Source organism: Leucoraja erinacea, chromosome 14, assembly GCF_028641065.1.
Source record: "Leucoraja erinacea ecotype New England chromosome 14, Leri_hhj_1, whole genome shotgun sequence".
Lineage (NCBI taxonomy): Eukaryota > Metazoa > Chordata > Chondrichthyes > Rajiformes > Rajidae > Leucoraja > Leucoraja erinaceus.
The window spans coordinates 27,792,287-27,817,450 of record NC_073390.1 but is presented as its reverse complement, the minus strand read 5'-3'; the positions used below and the strand labels follow the sequence as shown (position 1 = coordinate 27,817,450).

Below are 25,164 nucleotides of genomic sequence, written 5' to 3'. Positions count from 1 at the left end.
TGCGAAACACATTCTTCCAAACAGCTGAGCGTGCATGAAGCAGTTCCTAATATAAATGGACCATAACAGCCATCTGGCAGGGGGTGAGAGCATTCCAATCTGTTACAAATCCTAACAACTTAATGTTTGTGTTGTATGTTGTCCAAATGAGCATATCTAGATTGCCAAACATTTTAAAGGACAGTGACAATAGTGACATAAAACTGGACCTTAATTACAAAGGTGAATGCTGTGGTTTCTGCACTTTGTAACTCCTGATCAATTTGAACTTTGATTTCTTTGCTGTATGAGAGAGAATGCTTCACCCCAGTAATCAGATTGTGGGCTACTATTGATAACCTTTGGTGATACTTGCTTTCTTGAGCCATTTGGAATTAGTTAAATCATCGGTCTCTACAAGGTATAGAAACATAATCTAATCTTAGGTTTTCAATTTTTCCATTGGTGAGGGGTAATAATGCTTAATTGTACAAAGCTGTTGTTTAAGACAGTCTTTCATATGCAGACAAACATCTTGGGATTGCTAATTTTATTTGGGTGTTTAGTGGTTTTATTAGGAGAGAATCACAAAGCTAAATGAGAATTGGAATCAAGTTGCATTTACTGCTGAGCCCTTGTATGTCAGATCAGCTTTGTAAATATTTGATGCCCTTGAGCAGGTTCTGTGACTTAATTTGGAATCGATGTTGCACTTGCCATTTCTCTCCAATCCTTTTGTCCTTTGGGTTAAGGAGTGGTGCTGAATGGCTAAGCAGGTGCTTATCATAGGGCTATCAGATGTGGATGTGCATGCCCAGGCTGAAAGTATTAAAGTATTAGGCTCTTGAAGCAATGAGCATGCAACTGGAAGCTATTCCAGTGATCTGGTCGAGGTATAAGTTGTTGATGTCTTGAGTCTGGGATGTCTGACACCATGCTGTGCACGGGACACTTTGCAATCTCATTGTGGACTGTTAGTGAGTTTGGGTTACTGAACATGATACAAGGCACCATAAGCAGGAGTAGGCTACTTGGCTCCTCATATCTGCTCTGTCGTTAAATAAAATCATGATTGATTGCTTATCTCAGTGCCCACTGACCGCACATCGCTTGATTTGTTTCGAGCCTTTTCTGCATCTAATTTTCTTGTGGAGCTGCCACTTACTCAATAGTAAGTTAAACTCTGGAGCAATGGCGTATATTTCTTGGAGACTCAACAAACTGCAGATGCTAGAATCTTGAACAAAAGCCAAAGTGCATGAGCAACTCAATGGGTCAGGCAGCATCTAGTTTAGTTGAGATATACAGCATGATAGATACTGATTGTAGTAGGGACCGCTCTCCCATGTATTAATGGATTCTTGATTTTGATAACTTTAAGCATAATCCACATCAAAATTGTTGCATTCTGCTCCTTAGGAGAGCAATGTTCACATTTTAACAAACCTGGATTGGGGACTCTTTCATCACTCGTTCATTCATCCTTGCTTGAGGCCTAACTAATAACCAGTGTGTTAGCTGCTCAAGTACCAGGCTATCTGCACCCATTGTTTTAATTTCGTTTAGAGATACGATATTCGGCCTACTGATTCCATACAGACCTGTTCACATTAGTTCTTTGTTAACCCATTTTCTTATCCACTCCCTAAACACCAGGGGCAATTTTAGAGAGGACAATTAACCTACAAACCTAAATGTTTTTGGGATGTAGGAGGAAAATGGAGTACTCAAAGGAAAACCATGTGGTAAAAGGGAGAACATGCAAAGTGCACACAGACAGCGCATGAGGTCGGGATCAAACCTGGATCTTTAGCGCTGTAAGGCAGCAGCTCTACCAGCTGCACCACTGTGCTGTTCCCTATCTTAATCAATTTGTCATTGGTGGAGGAAGGGGAATTAACAGTACAGCCATGACATCAACTGTGAAGAATGATTTCTGCCCCCCTCCCTTCCCCCACCAAAAAAACCCATTGTCTGTCTATTCTCTCCGCAGATGGCAGTTAACCCACTGAGTTCCTCCAACATTTTCTCTTTTGCTTTATGTTTAACATATTATTTGGATCCTGATGCTTCTTTGTCTGATTGCCAGCAGTTACATTCCTGTAAATCAACAAGCCTGGAGTACTGTTACATGAAATCTGCTAGGATTGCTCTTTGTATTTTTAGTATCATCTGAAAATATGTTAACTAAATTTGTGAAGCCTCATTAAATGTGCAGCAGTTGCACAAACAACAATCAAGTTGAGTTGAAATAATCAACTAAAGCAGTTTCCTCAGACAGGATGGCTTTGCCATTTGTAATTTACCTTTAGGCACTATTAATTTCTAACAACTAACCATGAGCATTCTTAAATTTGACTTTGACATTGAGGGTTCCCTTGAAATGTAACCACAGTGCAGGCCATTTGGAGATTGAAGTATCCAAATGGGCTAATTAGCTAATTAAGCCAGCGTGGCTTTGTACGTGACAGGTCTGTCTCACTAACTTCAATGAATTTTTTGAGGTGACAAAGGACATTGACGAAGGTAGGTCGGTGAGTGCTATATACGTTTTTAATAAGGCATTTGATAAAGTCCGAAGATAGACATTAAAAGACATGGAGTAACTCAACGGGACAGGCAGCATCACTGGAGAGAAGGAATGGGTGATATTTTGGGTCAAGTCCCTTTTCTCCCGAGGTACTGCCTGTCCCGCTGAGTTACTCCAGCTTTTTGAGTCTATCTTTGGTTTAAACTAGCATCTGCAGTTTCTTCTTACACATTTGATAAAGTCCCTCATGGTAGGTTCATCCAGAAGATTGGGATGTAGGGGATTCATGGTGACCTGTTTGTCTGTATTCAGAACTGGCATATTCTGAGAAGACAGGGTTGTGGTGGAAGGTAGATATTCTGGCTGGAGGTCTGTGACTAAGGGATCAGTGCTGGGACTTTTGGCTGTTTGTGTAAATAACCTAGATGCAGATAAGTTGGTGAGCAGGTTTGCTGACGATACCAAAATAGGAGGAATTGCAGACATCGAGGAAGGCTGTAAGACGATACACTGGTATATAGATCATCTCTGGAAATGGGCACAGAAATGCCAGATGGCGTTTAACTCGAGCAAGTGTGTTGAACTTTGGGAGGTTGTATGTAAGGAGCGTACACCGTTAATGGCAAGACCTTTAACAGCATTGGAGTCCAAGTTCATAGCTCACTAAAGGTGGCAACACATGTAGATAGGGTAGTAAAGATGACATATGGTATGCTTGCCTTCATTGCTAGGGGCATTGAAATTACGAGTCAGGAAGTCATGATGCAGTGTTATAGGACTTTGGTTAGGCTGCAGAGTTAGGCGTGTTGGTGGAGGTAGATATGACATTCAAGAGGCTTTTAGATAGGCACATGGAAGTGCTGGGAATAGAGGGATGTGGATCATGTACAAGCAGATGGGATCAGTTTAACTAGGCATCATGTTCGGCATTAACGTTGTGGGCCGAAGGGCCAATTCCTATGCTGCATAGTTTGATGTTAATATCTGGTTAATTTCCCACACTGTTATACACTTGTAGGATATTGCACCACTGCAGTCTGGCCACAAACAGTAAAGATAAATAGGAAATAACTGTGTCAACAGATTCTGAGTTTTCTGCTCGGCATCCCTCCTTGGTACATTTTATTAAATACAAGTCATGTTGTTTTGCAATAACGTGTTTCCATAGATGAAGCACATATCTTGCAAGTTATGAATTAGGAAACATTATTTGCATTGTCCAGGCTGAATCGGTTATAATGCAAATTTGATTCTGAACTTGATAACCATTTATAAATTAACTAGACTAAGTGGGACCCGTTGGGTGCCTGTTACACGGGAAGCCTGGTCCCCCAACGCAACCCGTTCCCTAATGCAATATTCCACCACTCACCCGTTCCCCCTTGCGACCCGTCACCCCCAATGCAATATCACACCACTCACACATAGCCCCCAACTGCACAGGCACGGCTCATTTCCCCATATCCCTCAGCACTCCCTCGCCCTCCTCTTCACCCTCTTCTTTCCCCTCTCCTCCTCCCTGCCCCCAATCCCACCCTCACCGCTCCCTCCTTCTCCTTTCCCCTATCCTCAGTCACTCCCTCCCTCCATAACTCCTCCTCTCCCCTCCCTACCCCCTCCGTCCTATCCCCCACTCCACCCCCCCCACCTCACTATCCCACCTGACCTCTCTCACTGCCCTCCTCTCCCTCTATTCCCCACTCCTCCTCCTCTCCCTCTATTCCCCCTCCTCCCCATCTCTCCTCGCCTCCCCCACTTCCCCCCTCTCCCTACCCCTTCCTCTCCCTCAATCCCACCCTCCCTCCACACCTCCCCAGGATCTTTCCCCTCTCCTCCTCCCCTCCCCACAATCCCTTCCTTATCTGGGTCCCTCTCCTTTCCCCTACCCTCCCTCCATCCATAAAAAGCAGCATCTGCAGTCCCTTCCTCCACAGGTCATTCATTGTTATCTGTGGTTTAGATCCCATTGACTTGACGATTGGACCAGTTTGCATCGTGTGTGTGTGGTGAGGGTGGGATTAGGGGCAGGGAGGAGGAGAGGGGAAAAAAGCGGGTGAAGAGGAGGGGGAGGGAGTGCTGGGGGATGAGTGCTCGGCCCACCCCGTCCTGTCTGCCGTTGCCGCTCGGCCTGTCCCTCGCCTGCCTGCTGCCGGGCTGAGGGGAGGGGGGGAATGTAGTCGGTGTTCGTCACGGTGGGCATCACAACTTTCGATGAGCTGGTGGAGAAGATCTCCGAGAAGGCCGTGAGGTTGAGTAACCGCAGCGGCGGCGGCAGAGGAGACGGACCCGGGGGGTGGGGGTGATGGGTAGATGGGACTGCCATTGCAGCAGAAGGCGGGCAGGGGAGAGGGGTGAGTGATGAAGGAGAAAGAGACGCGACCAAGGCCTCCACTGAACCCCCCCCGCGCCCGCTGCCGGTGATGGGGGAGGAGATAGACAAGTTACTGGGAGCACACAGCACAGGAGAACGGTGAGTAACCTGGTGAAAAATCGTAACGCTATCGCGTACCTTTTTTTTCTTTTTTTTGCAAATAGAAAAACCCCGCAATCCGGAAGAACACAAGACCAGAGTTTTAGTTATGTATAGATAGATAGATTTGAAAAAAGCTGTCTTCAATTTCAAACAGTAGAGGGAACAAAAAAATCTGTTTCCGTGTAACCTCCCCAAAGTAATCAAACTGCATTGTCTCTGGAAAACACAGCTACTACTCTAATTGTGAGTGGCTATTGAAATTGACAAACGATCAAATCCATTGACACATGCAATGATACTCTATTAAACAACATAAACCTACAGCCGTTAATATTTTTAGTTTGCAGTAACAAAGATAAACTTACTGCTTTTGAAAAGTCCTTATTTTTAAAATGAAAGAAATATAATTTTGTTATTGCCAATCCGAAACTCAGTAGCCCCTAATCCCATTGACACAATTTATAATGCAATTTTCTATAACACTAGGTTTCTTAGGATGCAATCAACATCTTATAGCAGAATTCCCTGTATCGGTTGAGTAATTTCCACAATGCCCTGGTGTCCTTTTTGCTGCAAAATTCATGATTCCTATACTGTGTGGCAATTTGAAAGTACATCATGAGGACATTCGCGGGGGTTGCGAGTTCAACACCATCAAAGTACAATTTCAGAAATTGTAAAGATTTTAAAAGAAAAATATGGAAAATATGAAAGATCAAAAGTACAAAATGAACATCTTGGTTAAGAGAAGCTGGAATTCAGTTTTGAACCCCATTGTTGAATGCATATGTAACTAGTAACTAGTAACCAGAACCTTCGTTCAGTGTAGAATGGTTAAATATGCAAGCAATATTTTAGCTGATTTAATACTTATGGAGCTGTTTTCTACACTGTAAATGAGATGCTTTAAGACATACATATTGGTTCAGTAGCAAAATGAACAATTCAAGTGAATTTTAGCAAACTATAAAATGGGATCTGTTAGAGCTGCTGCAAGGTCCAATGATTAAATTGTTAATTCATTCCTCTTAAATGATTATGGTGGCACACAGCTGATGAGAAACAGACTTAATCGCCTTAGTGGGATTGAGGACATTTTTCTTCAGCCGTTCGAACTCACTAAAGGATTTGTAGAATTACACAGCATTTTAATTTATTTGATTGCCTCGAGATTGACCCTTTGCAGGGCTCAAAATTAGCGGTTGCCCAGTTGCCAATGGCAACCTACAGTCCCGCCGGGCAACCTAAAAGCCATGCCATTTTGTCTGGCACCCGGGACACCTGTTGTTTAATTCTGAGCGGCCCCCCTCTCTATCTTTCTCTCTCTGTCACTCTCCGTCTCCGCCCGCCACCCGTATCCGTGTCTCGGGTCTCCTCCCGCTCCTCGTCTGCCGGCACAGCAGGCCGCCTTACACATGCGCACAACTACGGCCAGCACCAAAGATCCTATAGCGAGGATCTTTGGCTAACACATCATTGGCCGTGGGTGTGTGCATGTGCTGCCCTGCACATGTGCACTGCCACTGCCACGCTGCAACTGGTCAGCCACTTTCTCCCTCCCTTTGCATTGTGGGGTATCTGGCCGCCATTGCTGCCCGGCCGCCGCCTCACCGCGACCGCTGAAAACCAATGCAGAATCACTCGCTGGAGCTGGAGTAACACCCTGGAGTAACTCGTGCTTCTTGGTTTTCTGATCCTCCAAAAATATTCGAAATGGATGTGTGTGTCTATGGTATATAGACACACCAAACATTTATCTCCTGTTCTGTATTATGTTTACATATTCTGTTGTACTGCAGCAAGCAAGAATTTCATTGCCCTATCTGGGACACGACAATAAAACTCTCTTGACTTGGACTTAAACAAAAAAGGATTCTTGGGGAAACAAAGAGCTACCTTAAATTTAATTGCTTCTTGTTGGGTACCTATAGTAGGGTGAAAATTATTGCATGTTTTAATTTTACGGCTAAACTCCATGGAGCAGCCAGCAACTCGGGATAGAAGAAATTGGGTGACGTTTCGGGTAGAGACCCTTCTTTAGATTTCCTCTGGTTTTAGTGTTTTTAGTTTAATTTAAAGATACAGCGTGGAAACAGGCCCTTCGGCCCACCGAGTCCACGCCGACCACCAATCACCCGTACACTAGTTCTATCCCCCGCATTAGCGACGTAAGTCAAGAGTGTTTTATTCTCTCACGTCCCAGTTAGAACAATGAAATCCTTACTTGCAGCAGCACAACAGAATATGTAAACATAGTACTCTGTAAACAATGTTATAAACGAGAAAACAAAACTGTATATTTATATATGAATATAAAACTATATAAATATATGCACACACACACACACACACACACACACACACACACACACACACACACACACACACACACACACACACACACACACACACACACACACACACACACACACACACACACACACACACACACACACACACAAAATTCCCTCCTGGGATTAATAAAATTATATCGTATAGTATCGTGTGTGTAGGAAAGAATTGCAGATGCTGGTTTAAACTGAAGATAGACACAAAAAGCTGGAGTAACACAACAGGTCAGACAGAATCTCTGGACAAAAGGAAAATATTACGTTTTGGGTTGGGTCTGAAAAAGGTTCCTGCACACCTTTGGAATGTGGAAGGAAACAAGAGCACCCGGAGAAAACCCATGCAATCAAAGGGAAAAGGAGCAAACTCCATACAGACAGCACCCATATTCAGGATCAATTCCGGGTCTCTGGCAATTTTAGGCATCAACTTTATGGCCAATGTACTGCCTCATAGTCTTGAACCAAATTAAAACACACAGTAGCTGTAAAGGGGGACATAGCATCACTTAGAGATTTAAGACTGAAAATGGATAGTTTCTTTTTTTTTTAGTAACCAAAGTTATCAATGTATAATTTTTTTACGTGTTGGAAAATAAAATATAGTGGCACAGCTGGTGGACTTGCTGCCTCGTACGCCAGAGATCTGTGTTCGATCCTGTTCTCGGGCACTGTGTGTTGAATTTGCACATTCTCCCTGCAAGCATTTAGGTTTCCTCCCACATCCCAAAGACGCATTGGCTTTGTAGGTTAACTTGTCTCTGTAAAATTGCCCCTAATGTGTAGGGTGAGGAAAGTGGGATAACGGAACTTGTGAATGGGTAGGCTAAAATGCTGGAGAAACTCAGTGGGTGAGGCAGCATCTATGGAACAAAGGAAATGGGCGACGTTTTGGGTCGAGACACTTCTTCAGACTGGTGTGGAGGGGTGGGAAGAAGAAAGGAAGAGGCGGAGACAGTGGGCTGAGGGAGAGCTGGGAAGCGGAGGAGAAAGCAGGGACTACCTGAAATTGGAGGTCAATTTTCATACCGCTGGGGTGTAAACTGCCCAAGCAAAATATGAGGTGCTGCTCCTCACTCTGGCCATGGAGGAGGCCCAGGACAGAAAGGTCAGATTCGGAATGGGAGGGGGATTTGAAGTGCTGAGCCACCGGGAGATCAGATTGGTTATTGCGAACCGAGAGGCGGTGTTGGTCAAAGCGATCGCCACGCCTAAGCTTCGTCTCACCGATGTAGAGCAGCTGACACCTAGCGCAGCGGATGCAATAGATGATGTTGGAGGAGGTGCAGGTGAACCTCTGCCGCACCTGGAAAAATGGCTTGGGTCCTTGAATAGAGTCAAGGGGGGAGGTAAAGCGACGAGTGTGGCATTTCCTGCGGTTGCAAGGGAAAGTGCCAGGAGAGGGGGTGGTTTGGGTGGGAAGGGACAAAATGACCTCCATGTCTTTGGAGTGTGGGAGGAAGTTGAGGAAGTGGGAGGAAGTTGAATATCTCTGAGAAAACCCACGCAGGTCACGGGGAGAACGTTCAAACTCAGTCTCTGGCACTGTAAGGCTCTACACCCACGCAACCATGGCATCTTAAAAAAACTGGTCTGGTCGGGGCTTTGAGTTTAAAAGTCAGGAGGTGTGTTGCAGCTTTATAGGAAATTTATTAGGCAGCATTTGGAGTTTTGTGTGTAGTTCTGGTTGGCCCAATGCTGGAAGGATGTGGAGGGTTTAAAGTGGGTGCAAAAGATGTTTACCAGGATGCTGTCTGGATTAAAGGGTATTAGCTACAAGAAGATATTGATACAAGAACAAACTTGGATTGTTTGGGGCCTCAGAAGTTGAGGGTAAATATGATAGAAGTATGTAAAATTATTAGAGGCAAAGATAGAGAAGACCGTTGGAATCTTTCCCAAGATGAAAATGTCAAAGACCAGAGGGCACAGCCTAAAGATCGGAGAAGGAAAGTTTAAAGGAGACTAGACCAAGTGCAGACCCATTTGGTGTGCTCCCCCCAACGCAAGATTCCACCACTCACACGTTCCCCCACGGCAATATTGTACCAATCACGCATAGCCCCCAACTGCGCAGATGCGGCTCAGAGCCGCAGAGGGGGAGGGGGGCAGAGAGAGAGGGGGAGGGGGACAGAGAGGGAGAGGGAGGGGGGGTAGAGAAGGAGGGGAGGGAGAGAGGGAGGGTAGGGGAGAGAGGGAGGAGGGTAGGGGGAGAGAGGGAGGAGGGTAGAGCGGGGGAGGGACGGTTGAGGGAGGGGGGGTAGAGAGGGATGGGGTAGAGAGGGTGGGAGTGAGGGTAGATAGGGAGAGGGCATCTCACTCCACCCCTCCCCATCTCCCTCCTCCACATCCCCACCCATTTCGCTCTTCCATACCACCCCATTCTCCACCCAATCTCACTCCTCATTTCGCTCATCCTCCTCCCCTCACTCCCATTCCCTCCCCATGACCTACCTAGGTTGTAGAGCAGGGCCTGGAACTCGTCCTGGTTCTCGTACTCGGCCCTGGCTGTAGACTACAGCCGTCAGCTCAGCCGCCGCCTGGGCTCCAGTGCAAGCCCCGACCTCATCTCCAGGCTCAACGCCACTCCTCGTTCACCGCGAGTGCTGTAGTGCCCCTCCCTCCCGAGTGTCGCGTCCTGCCTTGCGAGTGCATTGTGATGTCACTCGTTTTTTTTCCGGAAATGGGTGCATTTTGGGGCTGTTTTTAAAATTTGAAACGATTACAAATTTTGGAAATATAGGTGGGAATACGACGGGAGGATGTTTATCGCCTCGTCAGGGAAAATGTGTAGGATGTGTAAAAATGGGAAGGTTGTTGCCTAGCATTTGGAAGAAAATTGGAAAATTAACCAGAAGACTTAGTATTATTGAGATGTACAGGGCAATAATTTGTTTAAAGTAGTGTGATGGATCCGTGGAATACGTTGCCAGGTATGGTGGTAGAAGCAGATATGTTAGTGATGTTTAAGAGAAATTTAAATAGGCACACGGATATGTTGTAAGTGGGAGGATATGGATCACATGCAGACAGAGGTGCCTAGTTTAAAATTGGTACATATTGATATCATGTTCGGCAGACATTATGGGCCAAAGGGTCTGTTTCTGTGCTTTACTGTTCTATGTTTGAAGCCCAGTTCTGTGGACTGAGTAATAATGTCAGCAGTGATTACTGCTCTCCTGTTGCCTTGTGAGTCCTGGACTTTCAACAGCACTCGGCTCAGGACACTGGAGCGACTGATTGACTTCCTATCCTGCATTGTGCACAGCACCCAGAAATGTCAGGCCACTTGATTGTTCAATCCTTTGCTATTTGACTTAAATTCTGCCTCCGCAACATCCACAGGTAGCTTCCAACTGAATATTGGGAAACCCCAAGCATTTTCTTTGATTCCCTAACCTTAAATTCTATCATTGTTATAATGTCACCAAGCCTAAGCCTAATTAAGTATGTATAAAGGAACTGCAGATGTTAATTTAAATCGAAGACAGACAAAATGCTGGAGTAACTCAGCAGGGTAGGCAGCATCTCTGGAGAGAAGGAATGGGTGATGATTCAGGTCGAGACCCTTCTTCAGACTGATCAGTCTGAAGGGTCTTGACCCGAAATGTCACCCATTCCTTCACTCCAGAGATGCTGCCTGTCCCGCTGAATTACTGCAGCATTTGTGTTTATCTAAGCCTAATTAATCTGTCTTAAAATTTCATTCGTATATCTCTCTCAAATATCGTATGATTCTTCAGAAGAGCATTTAATGTGTGATGAAATGTTGGAATACATTTATAAATAGGAGTTGTTATTTGTTATTATGATTATAATTATTTTGCTGATTCGCTTTCCATAGCAAAAAGCTCATGGGCAGGCCCTGATGGACGAAGTCTGCCAACGCCTGAACCTCATTGAAAATGATTACTTTGGACTGGAGTTCCGTAACAGTCAAGGGAATGAGGTATGTAGACTGCATGAAACTCTCCTGAAAACAGTCAAAATGTGAGCCCAACAAATGTCTTTTCATTGCATCTGTGCAAGTCGGTGTGCTGTGCTCAAGTGGCGTGTAATTTGCAAGCAGGAAGGTTGAGGGTTGGTGCTTAATCTTGTGTATGTGTTTGTGTGACTTGCTTTTTGAGTTTTAGATGAGGTATAGAGCTCATGTTGTCTTACATGTATATTTTTTATTTCTTCAAGTATCTCTCCATTTGAGTTTAGGAGCAAGCAGGTCCTACTGCAATTGTACAGGGCCCTAATGAGACCACACCTGGAGTATTGTGTGCAGTTTTGGTCTTCTAATTTTAAGAAGGACATTCTTGCTATTAAGAGAGTGCGCCAGGTGCACTAGGTTCACCAGGTTAATTCCAGGGATGGCGGGACGATAGAATGGGTCGACAGGGCTTGTGTTCACTGGAATTTAGAAGGATGAGAGCGGATCTTATAGAAACATATACAATTCTTAATGGATTGGACAGGCTAAATGCAGGAAAAATGTTCCCGATGTTGGGGGAGTCCACAACTTGGGATCACAGTTTAAGAATAAGGGGCAGGCCATTTAGGACTGAGATGAGGAAAAGCTTTTTCACCCAGAGAGTTGTGAATCTGGAATTATCTGCCACAGAAGGCAGTGAAGGCCAATTCACTGGATGTTTTCAAGAGTTAGATTTAGCTCTTAGGGCTAACGGAATCCAGGCATATGGGGGAAAAACAGGAACGGGGTACTGACTTTGGACGATCAGCCATGATCATATTGAATGGCAGTGCTGGTTCGAAGGGCCGAATGGCCCACTCCTGTACCTATTTTTCAATGTTTCTATATTTTTATTTCCCTTTCGTCTGTTATTTGGAAATTAGAGTACACCCCATTACATTTTTGAAAATGGAGATCAACATTTATTTGCGGTTTAAAGAAAAATAAAAGATGCAGACAAAAGTTAGGGCAATGGTTGTAAGTTGCATGCCGGCAAGAAAACAGCAGAAGGGCAATAGGTTGTCATCTGAGTTTGTTTCAAGGAGTCAGTGCAGATTTTAAGTTGAATGCCTCTTTCTGTTATGTAAAATTCTATTTTTAACATGCACGTTTTCTGAGATTTGCTCTAATCTGCCTTCTCATATTACAGAGAAAAGCTCCAACTGTAATAAAATAATGTAGTTAATACTGAAGATTGACATATTAGAAACTTGGAGTGGTTTGGTCACTGCCTGAATTCTGTGCAATATTGCTACACAATGTATGAGGCATTCGGGAAAGTATTTATGAAATCTTGCAATTAGTGTGAAGAAGGGTCCCATCCTAAAAAGTTTTCTAGCCATGTTCTACAGGGATACTGCCTGACCCACTGAGTTAATCCAGCATTTTGTGCCTTTCCTTTGAAATTGTGCTGGACAAAATAGCACTATTCTCAGAATTTGGTCCATAACTCTGTAGATAAAGGGATTTAAGGTCCTCATTCTTGAGACGACGTTACTGAAGAATTGTCCAGTGAGACTATATGGATAGACAGCTGCAAGACTAATAGGGTCGTCACAACAGGGGACAACCCCTGTTTAACCATCCCAATATAGACTGTGACCACCATGGTACTCAGGGCTTAGATGAGGTGCGATTTGTCAAGGGTATTCAGGAAAGTTTCCTCTAGCAATGTTTAGAGTCTGACAAGGGAGAGGGCAAAGCATAATCTACTATTGGGGAATGGGAAGGACAAGTGATGAAAGTGTTAGGAGTGGGTACTTGGGATCAGCGACCACTATTCTGATAGCTTTAAGTAGTTAAGGATATGGGCAAAGCTGGTCCATAAGTTAAAGTTCTAAATTAAGTGAGGTCCACTTCGTTCCTATTATATAGGAACTTGCAAAAGTTGATTGGAGTAGGTTATTTGTGGGCAAAGGGACATCTGAAATGTGGGATGCATTTAAATGTGTGATAATGGAAGTTCGAGCCATGCATATTTTTGTTAGAATGAAATGTAAAGCAGCATGGTACCCTAGATGAAGAGAGAAATTGAGGCCTCGGCCAGGAAAATGAGACACATGAGGTATAGGCAGCTATGATAAGGCATTTACCTGGTGCTGTTTAGGGTCTGGGGAGCATATTAAGAAGGAAATTGAGAGGGCAAAAAGGGAAATTGAGATGGCTTTGGTAGATTAAATTAAGGGGAATACAAAGACATTTTGTAAATATAATAAAGGAAAAAGGGTAATGGGAGAATAACCCCTGTGAGAAATAAGATCCTCAATGGATATTTGTCCTCTAAATTTACTATAAGAAATACATGAAGTCTAGAGAACTTGAGAAAGTTTTTTTAACACCTACTGTCCAATGGCCTTGACATCCACCACCATCATGAAGTGCTTCGAGAGGCATTTGGTCAATCTCACTTCTATATTCTGACTCGTCCCCATCAGTGATATGTCCCATAACAGTGGTGTCGTCGGCGAACTTGATAATAGAGTTCGCACTATGTCTGGTTACGCAGTCATGAATATAGAGTGAGTACAACAGGGGACTGAGCACGCAGCCTTGAGGTGCTCCCATGCTGATTGCTATCGAGGATGACACATTTCCACCAATATGGACAGACTGGTCTGTGAATAAGGAAGTCGAGGATCCAATTGCAGAGGGATGCGCAGAGACCCGGATCTGAGAGCTTGGTAACCAGCTTGAAGGGGATGATGGTATTAAATGCCGAGCTGTAGTCAATGAATAACAGCCTGACATATGAGTTTTTGTTGTCCAAGTGGTCCAGAGCGGAGTGGAGAGCTAGTGAGGTCGCATCCACCGTTGATCTGTTGTGGCGGTAAGCGAACTGCAGTGGGGCCAGGTTTTTATCGAGGTACGAGTTGATTTGCACCATGATTAGCCTCTCAAAGCACTTCATCACCACAGACTTTAGTGCCACTGGTCGATAGTCATTGAGGCATGTCACCTTGCCCTGCTTGGGCATAGGTAGAATTGATGCCCATTTGAAGCAGGTGGGAACCTCAGACCTCAGATGTGAGAGGTTGAAAATGTCCGTAAAAACTCCAGCCAGTTGGTCCGCACAGGTTTTTAAAACACACCCGTGTATACCATCAGGTCCAGGCGCATTCCGAGGGTTCACCCCTCTGAAGGATCTTCTGACGTTGGCCTCAGTGACTGTGACCGAAATGCCATCACGGCGAATGGAGGCTCGGGAAGGGACATCAGTGTTCTCCCTATCAAAGCGTGCGTAAAACGCATTGAGCTCGTCAGGGAGTGATGCTTCGCTGACATTTGAGGTAATCTCCAAGCTCCATCCGAGCTAATATCCAAACTCATGGAACTCACCTCTGTAACTGGATCCTCGATGTCCTAACCAACAGACCACAATCCATGAGGAGAGGTGACAAATCGTCTCTAAGATAATTCCCACCATTGATATCCCACAAGGATGTGTACTCGCCCCCCCTTCCTTACTCCTTTATACACCCACTACTGTGCAGCCAAATACAAATCCATCTCAATTTCCAAATTCGCAAAGGACACTACCGTTGTGGGTCAGATATCAAATAATGACAAGATGGAGTACAGGAAGAAGATTGAGAACCTCGCAACCTGGTGCCATGCCAACAACCTTTCCCTCCATGTCAGCAAGACAAAGGAGATTGTGATCAACTTCAGAAAGCTAAGCGGTACACATACCCCGGTATACATTGACGGTGCCGAAGTAGAGATGGTTGAATGTTTCAAGTTCTTAGGAGTACATACCAACAATATCAGCCATATTGAAGTAATGGCTAAAAAAGCACACCAACGCCTCTACTTCCTTAGAAGGCTTAGGAGGTTAGACATGTCCATCAAGCAATCCAACTTCTCATCCATTGACACCATCTCCTTTTCATGTTGCCATGAGGTTCACCGGTCTACAATTTCCCCAAGAGTAACCGAGGAACAACATTAGCTACTCTCAAGCCCTCAAGGACTTCACCTGTTGCTGTAGAGGATACAAAGATCTTCTTGAAGGCCCAACAATATGTTGCATCTTTCAATAACCTGGCATAGATCCCGTCAGGCCCTGGGGATATATCCACTTTAATGCTCTTCAAGAGATCCAACATCACTACCTCCATCAGAAAATGTCTTGCACATTGGTAAACTGTTAAAATTCTTCCTGTCCTTCTCGATGAACATCAATGTAGAGTGTTAATTTCCTACATCACCTACATTCTCTGACTCCGAGTACAAAATCCTTCCTTTATCCTTGAGTAGTCCTAACCTCTTCTTAATTAATTACCCCCTTGTTTTTATGTGCACGTAAAAAGTTTTGGGATTCTCTTTTAAACTGAGTTCTCAGTAACATTTCATGATACCTTCTGGCTTTCTCAATTCCCTGCTTCAAATGTTTCCTGGTTTCTGTATATTTCTGAAAGACCCTGTCTGATTTAATCTTCCTAATTCTTACATATAATTTTCTATTTCCCAATATTGTTCCTGTCTGCCTGTAAAGTGGTCATATTGATTTTAGCTAACTTGTTTTTTTCTATAGAAATCTTAGTCTGCTTGTTATTGAGTTACTCATACAACCTACTTTTTCATTATCTAAATCTAAATCTAACATTTTTATTCCAATCCTTCAGCGTGCTGCTTTTATTTTGTCAGTATAATAAACCTTTGATTAAATCCTTTGTTTAGATACTATTTTCACCTTGATAACCACTTTATTTTCGAAAAATGTCCGCCCTTCCTTGTGAGAACATAGCTGGTAGAGACTGGTATGTCAGAGACCTGTGATAAATCGGAATTTCAGGTGCTGTGTGTGTAAAGTTTGCACATTCTCTCTGTATTTACGTCGGTTTCTTCCAGATGCTTGGGTTTCCACCCCCATCCCAAAGACTTGTGGGTTTATAGATTTACAAGTCTCTGAAAATTGTCCCAAGTGCACAGGGAATGGATAAGTAAATGGGATAACGTAAAACTAGTGTGAACGAGTAATTGATGGACAGTGGGAGAAGGTACAAACTCACTACAACACCAGACAATGGCAGAGGCCGGGGTTGAATTCAGTTTTGAGACAGCAGCACTAATTGTGCACACACCATCAAACCAAACTGTGATCAAACCATCAAATATAGTCGGCAATTGAACTGTTATTGCTGTGGAAGAAGCTGCAGGTTGACGGAGAATACTTATGAAGATTTGTGTTGAAGTGTACAGTTGGACAAGGTGCGAGTTGCGGCATTGATTGTGGCACGAGTTGTGTGCTCCAAGCAGATTTTTTTTTTTATAATTTAAAAAAAAGATTTGGGGAAAATAGTTCTGATTTATTCTTAAGTATTCAATGTTACATGTTAAATTTTACCAAACTACAATTATGTTAGTGCCAATAGGTCATGGTTTGATATGGTAAGATTTACATGTGACATCTGATGCTTGGGCATTGATTTGCATTTGAATATTTCCATACAAGAATATTTGACTAAAAATATGGATTTAGCTGTTTAAAATCCTTTTGGAGCAGGCAAGCCGCAGTTACCTGTTTAAAAAAAAAACACACACCATTTTTGCTTTTGGTGGTGGGGAGGGCTATGCAAGTGGGCCGAGTCCAATACTCTCTGCAGATTCTTGTGTTCCTGTGCATAGGATTTTTTGTACCGCCTATGATGCAATCAGTCAGGATACTCTCTACAGTACATCTGTAGACGTTTAATGTTTGAGTTGGCATGTTTAATCTCTTTAAATTTATAAGAAAGTAGAGGTGCCCAGGACTAGCCATCCAAGACGTTAACACCTGGGCATTTAATATTGCTAACTCTGACGATCCAGCAAAGAAAACTGGCACCATCGTTTTTATTGATGGGTCTTGTAAAAGCAGATGACTGAAGAACACACCTGGCTTCTTTAGTGCCTTCCCTGTTGTACATACTCCTGTTCTAGATCTCTTTTTTTTTTGTTTGCTAATCAGTTCCTAATTGACCTTAAAGTTGAGTATTGGAATAGAGCAATAAGAATTCTCCTTGGCCAAACAGTTAAGTGATTGAATTTTTTACTGTCTCCAACTAATTCTATTGCACTCTCATGTCTAAATGAAATGTCCAGCTTCCCCTTAAATTTAATAAGGTGGGTTCAATCTTTGTTGAGGTTCTTTGTAGAGGCTGGGATTGGTCATAATGATGTGGTGATGATAATATGTTTTTTTTATTGTCTGTACTGTAGCACCAATATACACTGTCAATGCATTATTGTGGTGGTGCAAATTTATGTTCACTGCCATTATTAAAATTTGTTATTCATTAAGTACTGGCTGCAGATTAGGAAAGATTAGATTTTCAAGTAGTAGAAACAAGGAGCAACAGTTGCTGGTTTACATAAAGAAAGACAGTTGGAGCAAGTCAAGCAGCATCCTTGGAGTACAAGGATAGGTGATGTTTCGGATCGGGAATCTTCAGACTGATTATTGGAGTGGGGGTTAGAAAGAAAGCTCAAGAGGAGTGGAGGACAAAGCCAACAAGAGTGGAGTGACATGGAATTCAGATGGAAATTGTAAAAGTAAAAACAGGTTTTCAGGAACAGACAGCATCCATTTTTTAAATTCCTTTTTTTTTAAAACAATGCTTTTATGGTTATTTTTATAGTAATAGCAGCATGTAAAAAGCAGCTAATGTTCTGACAAGTTTTGTGATTATAACATTTATTTTGGACAGAACTTTGACAGTACAGGTTGTGGAGACACTGGCTATCGTAGATGACAGCTTCTGGATTTCTGTATTTAATTCTGAATACGCAGGCATCAGCCCATTTTTGCTGTGATCGTAAATGATAAGTTGTGCAATCATTTTGACAATCTAAACTAATGCATCAGTAAATTCATTGTGCGTGAGCGTGTATATCTTTAGTAAATGTGTGTTGCTGTTTTCATACACAGATAAAATTATGTTGCATGCAATTACACCTCATTTTTGTACCTTTTCAATATTTCATGGCAGGTGCAATGCCAGTTTAGTACTAATAAATCAGAATTATATCGGATCAATCTGGCCTTTAAATGGACATTGCTGAATTGGCATTTCATTTTCATCTTTCTTTTTAATTTTCAATTTGCCTTTTAGTTCATTCCATGTTTTCTTTTCATTTAGATATGGCTTGAACCTGCAAAACCTATTGTGAAACAAGTGCAAAGTAAGTGCTTTCACTCGTTTTTATTTTTCATTCTCCTTTTCATCTTGTGCATTTTAACCTTCTAACTTTTCATCTTGTGCATTTTGTATTTGATTAGTTAATTTTGTGTCCTAGCTTGGAAATATTGTTGGTCTCGAGATGATCTTGCAGCAAATTGTATCGAAATTGCCAGGGCTTGAATGGGATGTTTTGTAGGTGCACATGTGATCTTCACTGCCTCGCAATTCTGATATCATTCTCAATCCGTCCTTTTTTTAGATCTTTGTTAAATGTGGTTTGTCATTGGTCCAGATTATGCCATTATTGAGCTAGGTTCAGGCTTCTTTGCAAAGGAAAGCACCGAAAGACATATCTTGACATGCAAGTGCAATCGTGTAAGAACTATTGGAACAAGGATAAAATGCAAGATATTTTAAGAGTGTGATGGATAGGTATATGGACGGGAAAGCAATAGAGGGTTATGGTCTCAGTGCAGGTAGATGGGACTAGGTGAGAGTAAGTGTTCGGCACGGAATAAAAGGACCGAGATGGCCTGTTTCCGTGCTGCAATCATTATATGGTTATATGGTGCTTCCATGAAGAAAAATAGTTTGCTGGACCAGTTGGAGTCTTTGGAATCTACTTGTGCTGGGCAATGGTGTTGGAGAATCTAAATGGTCAAGTTAGCAAGTATCTTCTGCTGGTAATTATTCTGTGACATATCTTCTCATAGATGTGCAGCTCTGGGACATCAGAGGCGAAAAATGGTAAAAGTCGCTTTACAATCACAGAAATACTTCACACTTCATTTTTTAGCCTATTTGCAATTAGGATCAACATACCAATTGCTTTACTAATTGCTTCGATATCCTTCCTGTATTTCATGGATGAGCACATCTTGATTCCACCTTGCACCAACAATTAACAGTTTCTTACCATCAGAATATTATTTATTTTCCTATTGTTCTTGTAATTTCCCAAACTACACTCTTATCTACTCGCATCTCTTCCAACATTCAGAAAATTTTGCTTCTCACTGCTCGCTTCTCCGATCTTGTAAATACCAATCCAGCCAAATACCAACCCAACACAATTTATAAGTTCACAAACAACACTAACGTAGTGGGTCGGATATCAAATAACGACGAGATGTAATACAGGAAGGAGACTGAGAACCTCATAACCTGGTGCCAAGACAACGACCTCTCCCCCAACGTCAGCAAGACATTGTGATTGACTTCAGGAAGCGTAGTAGTACACACACACGTTGCCAAAGTAGAGATGGTGAAAAGCTTCACCTTCTTAGGAATAAATATCACCAGCAATTTGTCCTGGACCAGCCACATCAAAGCTATGGCCAAGAAAGCTCACCAATGCCTTCCTCAGAAGGCTTGGGAAGTTCGGCACGTCCCCAACAACCCTCGCCACCTTCTACAGATGCACCGTAGAAAACATTTTATCAGAATGCATCACAACATGGTTTGGGAATAGTTCCATCAAAGGCCGCAAGTGTTGTAGTCGTAGCCGAGACCATCACACGAACCAACCTCACATTTACACCATATACACATCATGCAGCCTTGTTTGGGCCACAAGTATAAACGAGGACCAGTCTCACCCCGGTCACTCGCTCTCCCCCCCCCTCTCTCCCATCAGGCAAGACGTACAGCAGTTTGAAAACACATACTTCCAGATTCAGGGTCAGTTTTCTCCCAGCTGTTATGAGGGTACTGAACCGTCTTCTCATCAGTTAGAGTGCGATCCTGTCGTCCCATCTACCTCATTGGAGACCCTCGGATTATCTTTAATCGGACTTTACCGTACTTTATCTTGCACTAAATGTTATAATCATGGTTGTAATTATCAATAGATTCCAGCAGTTGATTTCTGTTGATTTATACACCTCTATAATGTCACCCCTCAGCCTCCTATACTCCAGGGAAAAAGACACAGCCTTTTCTTGTAACTCAAGCCCTCCAGATCTAGTAACATCCTCCTGTGACAGTCTGCTCCTGCCGCTCACTGAGAGCTCCCAATAAGCGAGTGGTAGATTTTTGCAGTCTGCCAAAAGGTGATGTGCATTGAATGTAGTTCAATGGTCTTTTGTAATTTAGATAAGAGCTCATGTGCGACAGTGATTTATTTCCACACGTAGATTTGTTCCACTGAACCTTGTGTGACTTATGATGGTACGGTTAAGTTGCAATTCATTGTTAATGTTTTTGGTATGAAACTTGCAGTCAAAGTCACATAATTAACCATGTGTAGTTGGTATACCTGGAAAACAGAAGACAAGTGCCTAGGACAAGTAAATACGCCAAAGGAATGCAATTAAAGTTGTCTTGGTAAAGTGTGTTTCTAGTGGACTCGAGCTAAATCATTGAAGTTCCCATTCTGACATGAATTGTCAAAGTTTAATGTGTATGCAGAATAGCGGTGTGTAAAATAAGCAAATCTCTCGCAAACAGCTCAGTGTGCCTTTCTGTTCTGAGGGCTGATACATGTTGAAAAACAGAAGGAGCTATTTTCTATATCCACCACTAAGCCAGAGTGATGGATTGGCAATGGATATCCAAAATAGGAAATTTTATTTCCTGTGACTAAAATCCATTAAAATAAAAAGGGAAGTGTCTCAATGAATTAAGCAAACCATTTGTCTTAAATGCAACAATGCCTGGTTTCCAGTGCATTCATGGCCCAGTGGCATTGCATGACATGGACACCCGATGACGTTGAAGATGGCCTGAAGCATTGATCCGTTATGAATCATCCTTTCGTATTAATAAGTATGACCCTGGCTCAGATTCTGTGCTTGGCCTCGTGACTTAAATTTTTTTCCTGCACAAGAAAGTTTATCCTACGTTTTGCTTGGAATTATTTGAAAAATCCTAATAAATGCTGGCCAAGAGTCCATTAAATTTATCTTTGTTCGTTCCTTGTGAGTCTCACTTGATCGTTTGTTTTTCAAGCTGCTTGCACTAAAATATTTTGAATTTCAAATTTAGATAATTTGCTTTGTAATTTGCTTTATCTTTCGATTCTGTGTCCTTCAAATAAGATCCAGTAAGCAAATAGTGAATGCTGTGTGATAATTCCCTTTAAATCTCAGACTATGCCTGCTGCATAAAATTGTAATGACAACAAAAATGACATGGTCTCTCCGAGGATCCTCCAGTGCTTCTACACAGCGGCGGTGGAAAGCATCTTGTCCGGGAACATTACCATCTGGTTTGGGAATTGCTCTGCCAAGGACAAGAAGGCTGTGCAGAGAGTTGTGCGTTCGGCCGAACGCACTATGGGAACTTCACTCGCCCCCCCTGCAGGAACTATACAACAGGAGGTGCAACTCCAGAGCAAATAAAATCATGGGAGACCCCTTCCACCCCTGCAACGGACTATTCCAGCTGCTACGGTCAGGCAAACGCCTCCGTGGCCATGCGGTGAGAACGGAGAGGTTAAGAAGGAGTTTCTTCCCAGAGGCAATTCGGGCTGTAAACGCCTATCTCACCAGGGACTAACTCTACTGAACGTTTTTCCTTCCATTATTTATTATGTAAAATAATATGTGTGTTATGATTGGGTTTATAATTTGTTTGGTTGTTTTGTTGTTTGTCTTTTGCACAAAAGTCCGCGAGCATTGCCACTTTCATTTCACTGCACGTCTCGTATGTGTATGTGACAAATAAACTTGACTTGACTTGGACCTCATCTACTGCATCTGATGTTCGCGATCTGGACTCCTGTACATCGGCGAGGCTCAGTGTAGACTGGCTGATCGTTTTACTAAACACCTATACGCAATCTGCCAAGGCCTACTGGTTCTTCCAATTGCTAACCATTTTAATTCCCATTCCCACACTAATCTTTCTGTCCTGGTCTCCTCCATTGCCAAAATGAGACCACATGCAAACTGGAGGAATTGCACCTTGTATTTCGCTTGGGTAGCTTACAACCCAATGGTATGAATATTTGAATATTCACCAATTTTAGGTAGCCTCTCACAAACCCTCATCCATCCCCTTCCCTGTGCCCATCCCATTACTTTCTTCCCTCTGGTTCTACAATCCACAATTCTTCAAATTTGTCTCACACCTTCCTTTCTTATCCCTGGCCTTTATTCTAACCATCAGCCTATCAATACCTCCCCTCCTGCCTGTGTCGACCCATCACTTGCCATGCTTTGTCTTGCCTCGCCCCTTTTCCAGATCTCTCCCTCCTAGATTCAGTCTGAAGAAGAGTCTCGACTGAATTGTTGCCTATCTGTTTTTTAGAGATGCTGCTCGACCTGCTGATTTACTCCAGCAATTTGTGTCCTTTTGTATATTAACCAGCATCTGCATTTATTGTTTCTACTCATCGACGCCTTTGTTCAAAGTTCATTGCAATTCCATTCCCATTACTACAAGCAATTTGAATGTTTGTTTATGCAGTTACAAGTATCATGATTTATTTCGGCAAAACTTGATTTTTTCTTTTGGACCATGGATCTTTAGGGAAGTGACTTGGAAATTTAGCTGTTGACTCTGATCTTGTTGTTTGACCAGTTTTGCTCTGGTATCATTCAATGAAATTGTGCCTCTGATGTTGAAGTAACTTCAACATATAATTGAAGCCAAATATCTTTAATATGTGTTACCTTTTTCACAGGACCAAAGAACACAATATTCAGACTTTCAGTTAAGTTCTTCCCCCCTGATCCTGGACAGCTGCAGGAGGAGTACACAAGGTAATGAGGGGCATTTGAATAGATCATAGTTGTTGATTTCTGCTGCTGTCATGATGCATGAGATGTGATTATTTTACAGCAACAAAGGATTGCGATGCAAAATAATTTTCTTGGTCCTTGATATAGATCATATCAGATTATTTTTATTTTTTATTTGTTTTTTGGGATCTGGATGTCATTGGAATGGCCAGACTCTATTGTCCATCCCTAAATGCCTGTGAGATGGAGAGGTGAGCTGCTGCTTCAAATTGCTACAGTCTTGCTGGTGAAGGAAGTCCTGCAATGTCGTTTACTCAAGAGTCAGGGTTGTGTGCGTCTTGGATGCAAACCTGCAGGTGACGGGATTGCCATGCACTTGTCGCCCTTGATGGCAAAGGTCACACCGGACAAGTAACTGCAGGCTATTTTGATTTGGATTGTATCAAGTTTCTTTACTATTGAGGAGCTACACACATTCAGATACATGGATTATAGATTGTTTTCACCCAGATCATTATTATTACCTGGACACATAAGAGGCTGCAGATGTTGGAATATTGAATGTAAAGCAAACTCTCAAAGGAACTTAGCAGGTCAGGCAGCACCTATGGAGGGAAATGGACACAGGAAAATGGAGTCTGAAGAAGTGTTCTGTCTCAAAGCTTTATCTGTTAATTTCCTTGCACTGGTGCTGTCTGCCCCCCAGAGTTATTCTGAGTTTGTTTTATTGCTCTCTGTCTACCTTGCGTATTTGTGAGATTTTCTATTTTTAGAGTCACAAAGCATAAAACCCAAATTATATGGGCCAGGAGGTGTCATACTGTACCCTGTACCAGGAGGTGAGCCTGGCCAGGTGACTGCTGTTTCAATGGAAGAGCATTTTGAAGTCACAACGCTGTATGTTTTAAGACTGTTATGAATGAGAATAAGTGTGGACCTTGGGGGAAGTTACTAATTTGGGGTATGGCAGATTACAGCATTATTAGGAAGGAGGTAGTTGAATAAATTGGGAGCAATTGTTATTGGGTAAATCCACATTTGACACATGGGTGTCGTTTAAAGACTATCCATTTAGGACTACTTGATCCAATAAGATGGAGGGATAAGGATGGTCAGGTAAGGGAACTTTGGATGACCAAAGGGTTTGTCATTTTGATCAAAAAGAAAGGTGAAAGTCAATGTAAGGATGCAGGAAGGTGAAATCGGAAGGGGCCTTTGAGGAATATAAAGCACGCAGGAAGTAACTGAAGTGAGCAATTAGGAGGGCCAAAAGGGGCCGTGAAATGTCATTGACAAGAACCATTAAAGAAAGTCCCAAGGCTTTTTATACGTAGAGAAAAAAACAAGCGGGCAACCAGGGAGAAGGTTGCACCGCTCATGGATAAAGGAGGGAATTTATGTTTGGAGTCAGGAAATGTAGACGAGGTACTAAACCTTTGCATCTGCAACTCAAGTTCTTTGCATCTGTATTCACGAGGGAGAAGGATATGGAATGAGATCGGTTTGGGGAATATTACATCCTTGTGCAAATGAATTAAATCATGGGCTGATCTTGCTATTTTTCATATGGTGAGTTTCTATGTCCACCATTTGTTCTTGTATCTTTCTAAACTCTAAATCTCACAAAGAAAGATCTTCTGGTCATTTTCCATTGTCTGTATTCACTTCCAGTAATTTCTGTGAAATTGGCCTTCAATTGGATTTTTATCATACCAATGTAGTGTTGAAAAAATTAATGTTATTGTACAGCAACATTAAGTAATGTACAGCAACCTATCAGAACACAGGGAATGGACAAATCCAACAGAAATAGACAAACCTAATTCACGAAAAGAACCAATAAGAATTCAGGAACATGAGGAAAAACAAGGGTGGTGGGGGGGGGGGGGGTTGACTAGAATAATAATGAGCAAGAACACAATAATTGGGTGTGAAGATGGAATGCATGAACACATGGATTGGAATGATCTGAAAATTATGCAAATAAAGATTGTGGAATGCATGGGATGAAATGAAAAACAAAGATGG

The 25,164-nt window shown here is 42.6% G+C and overlaps 1 protein-coding gene across 5 annotated transcripts in view; it reads left to right on the top strand.

Annotated features, from left to right (window-relative positions):
• Window positions 1-25,164, top strand: part of farp2 (FERM, RhoGEF and pleckstrin domain protein 2) — a 144,433-nt gene that overhangs the window by 17,371 nt on the left and 101,898 nt on the right. For all 5 annotated transcript variants that reach the window (XR_008724562.1, XM_055645928.1, XM_055645924.1 and 2 more), the window contains exons 3-5: window positions 11,175-11,279; window positions 18,410-18,452; window positions 23,079-23,157. Coding sequence is in view for 4 of the 5 variants with exons in the window: in XM_055645928.1 (XP_055501903.1) it covers window positions 11,175-11,279; window positions 18,410-18,452; window positions 23,079-23,157 (227 nt within the window). In the remaining variant the exon portion in view is untranslated. The remainder of the gene's footprint in view (window positions 1-11,174; window positions 11,280-18,409; window positions 18,453-23,078; window positions 23,158-25,164) is intronic.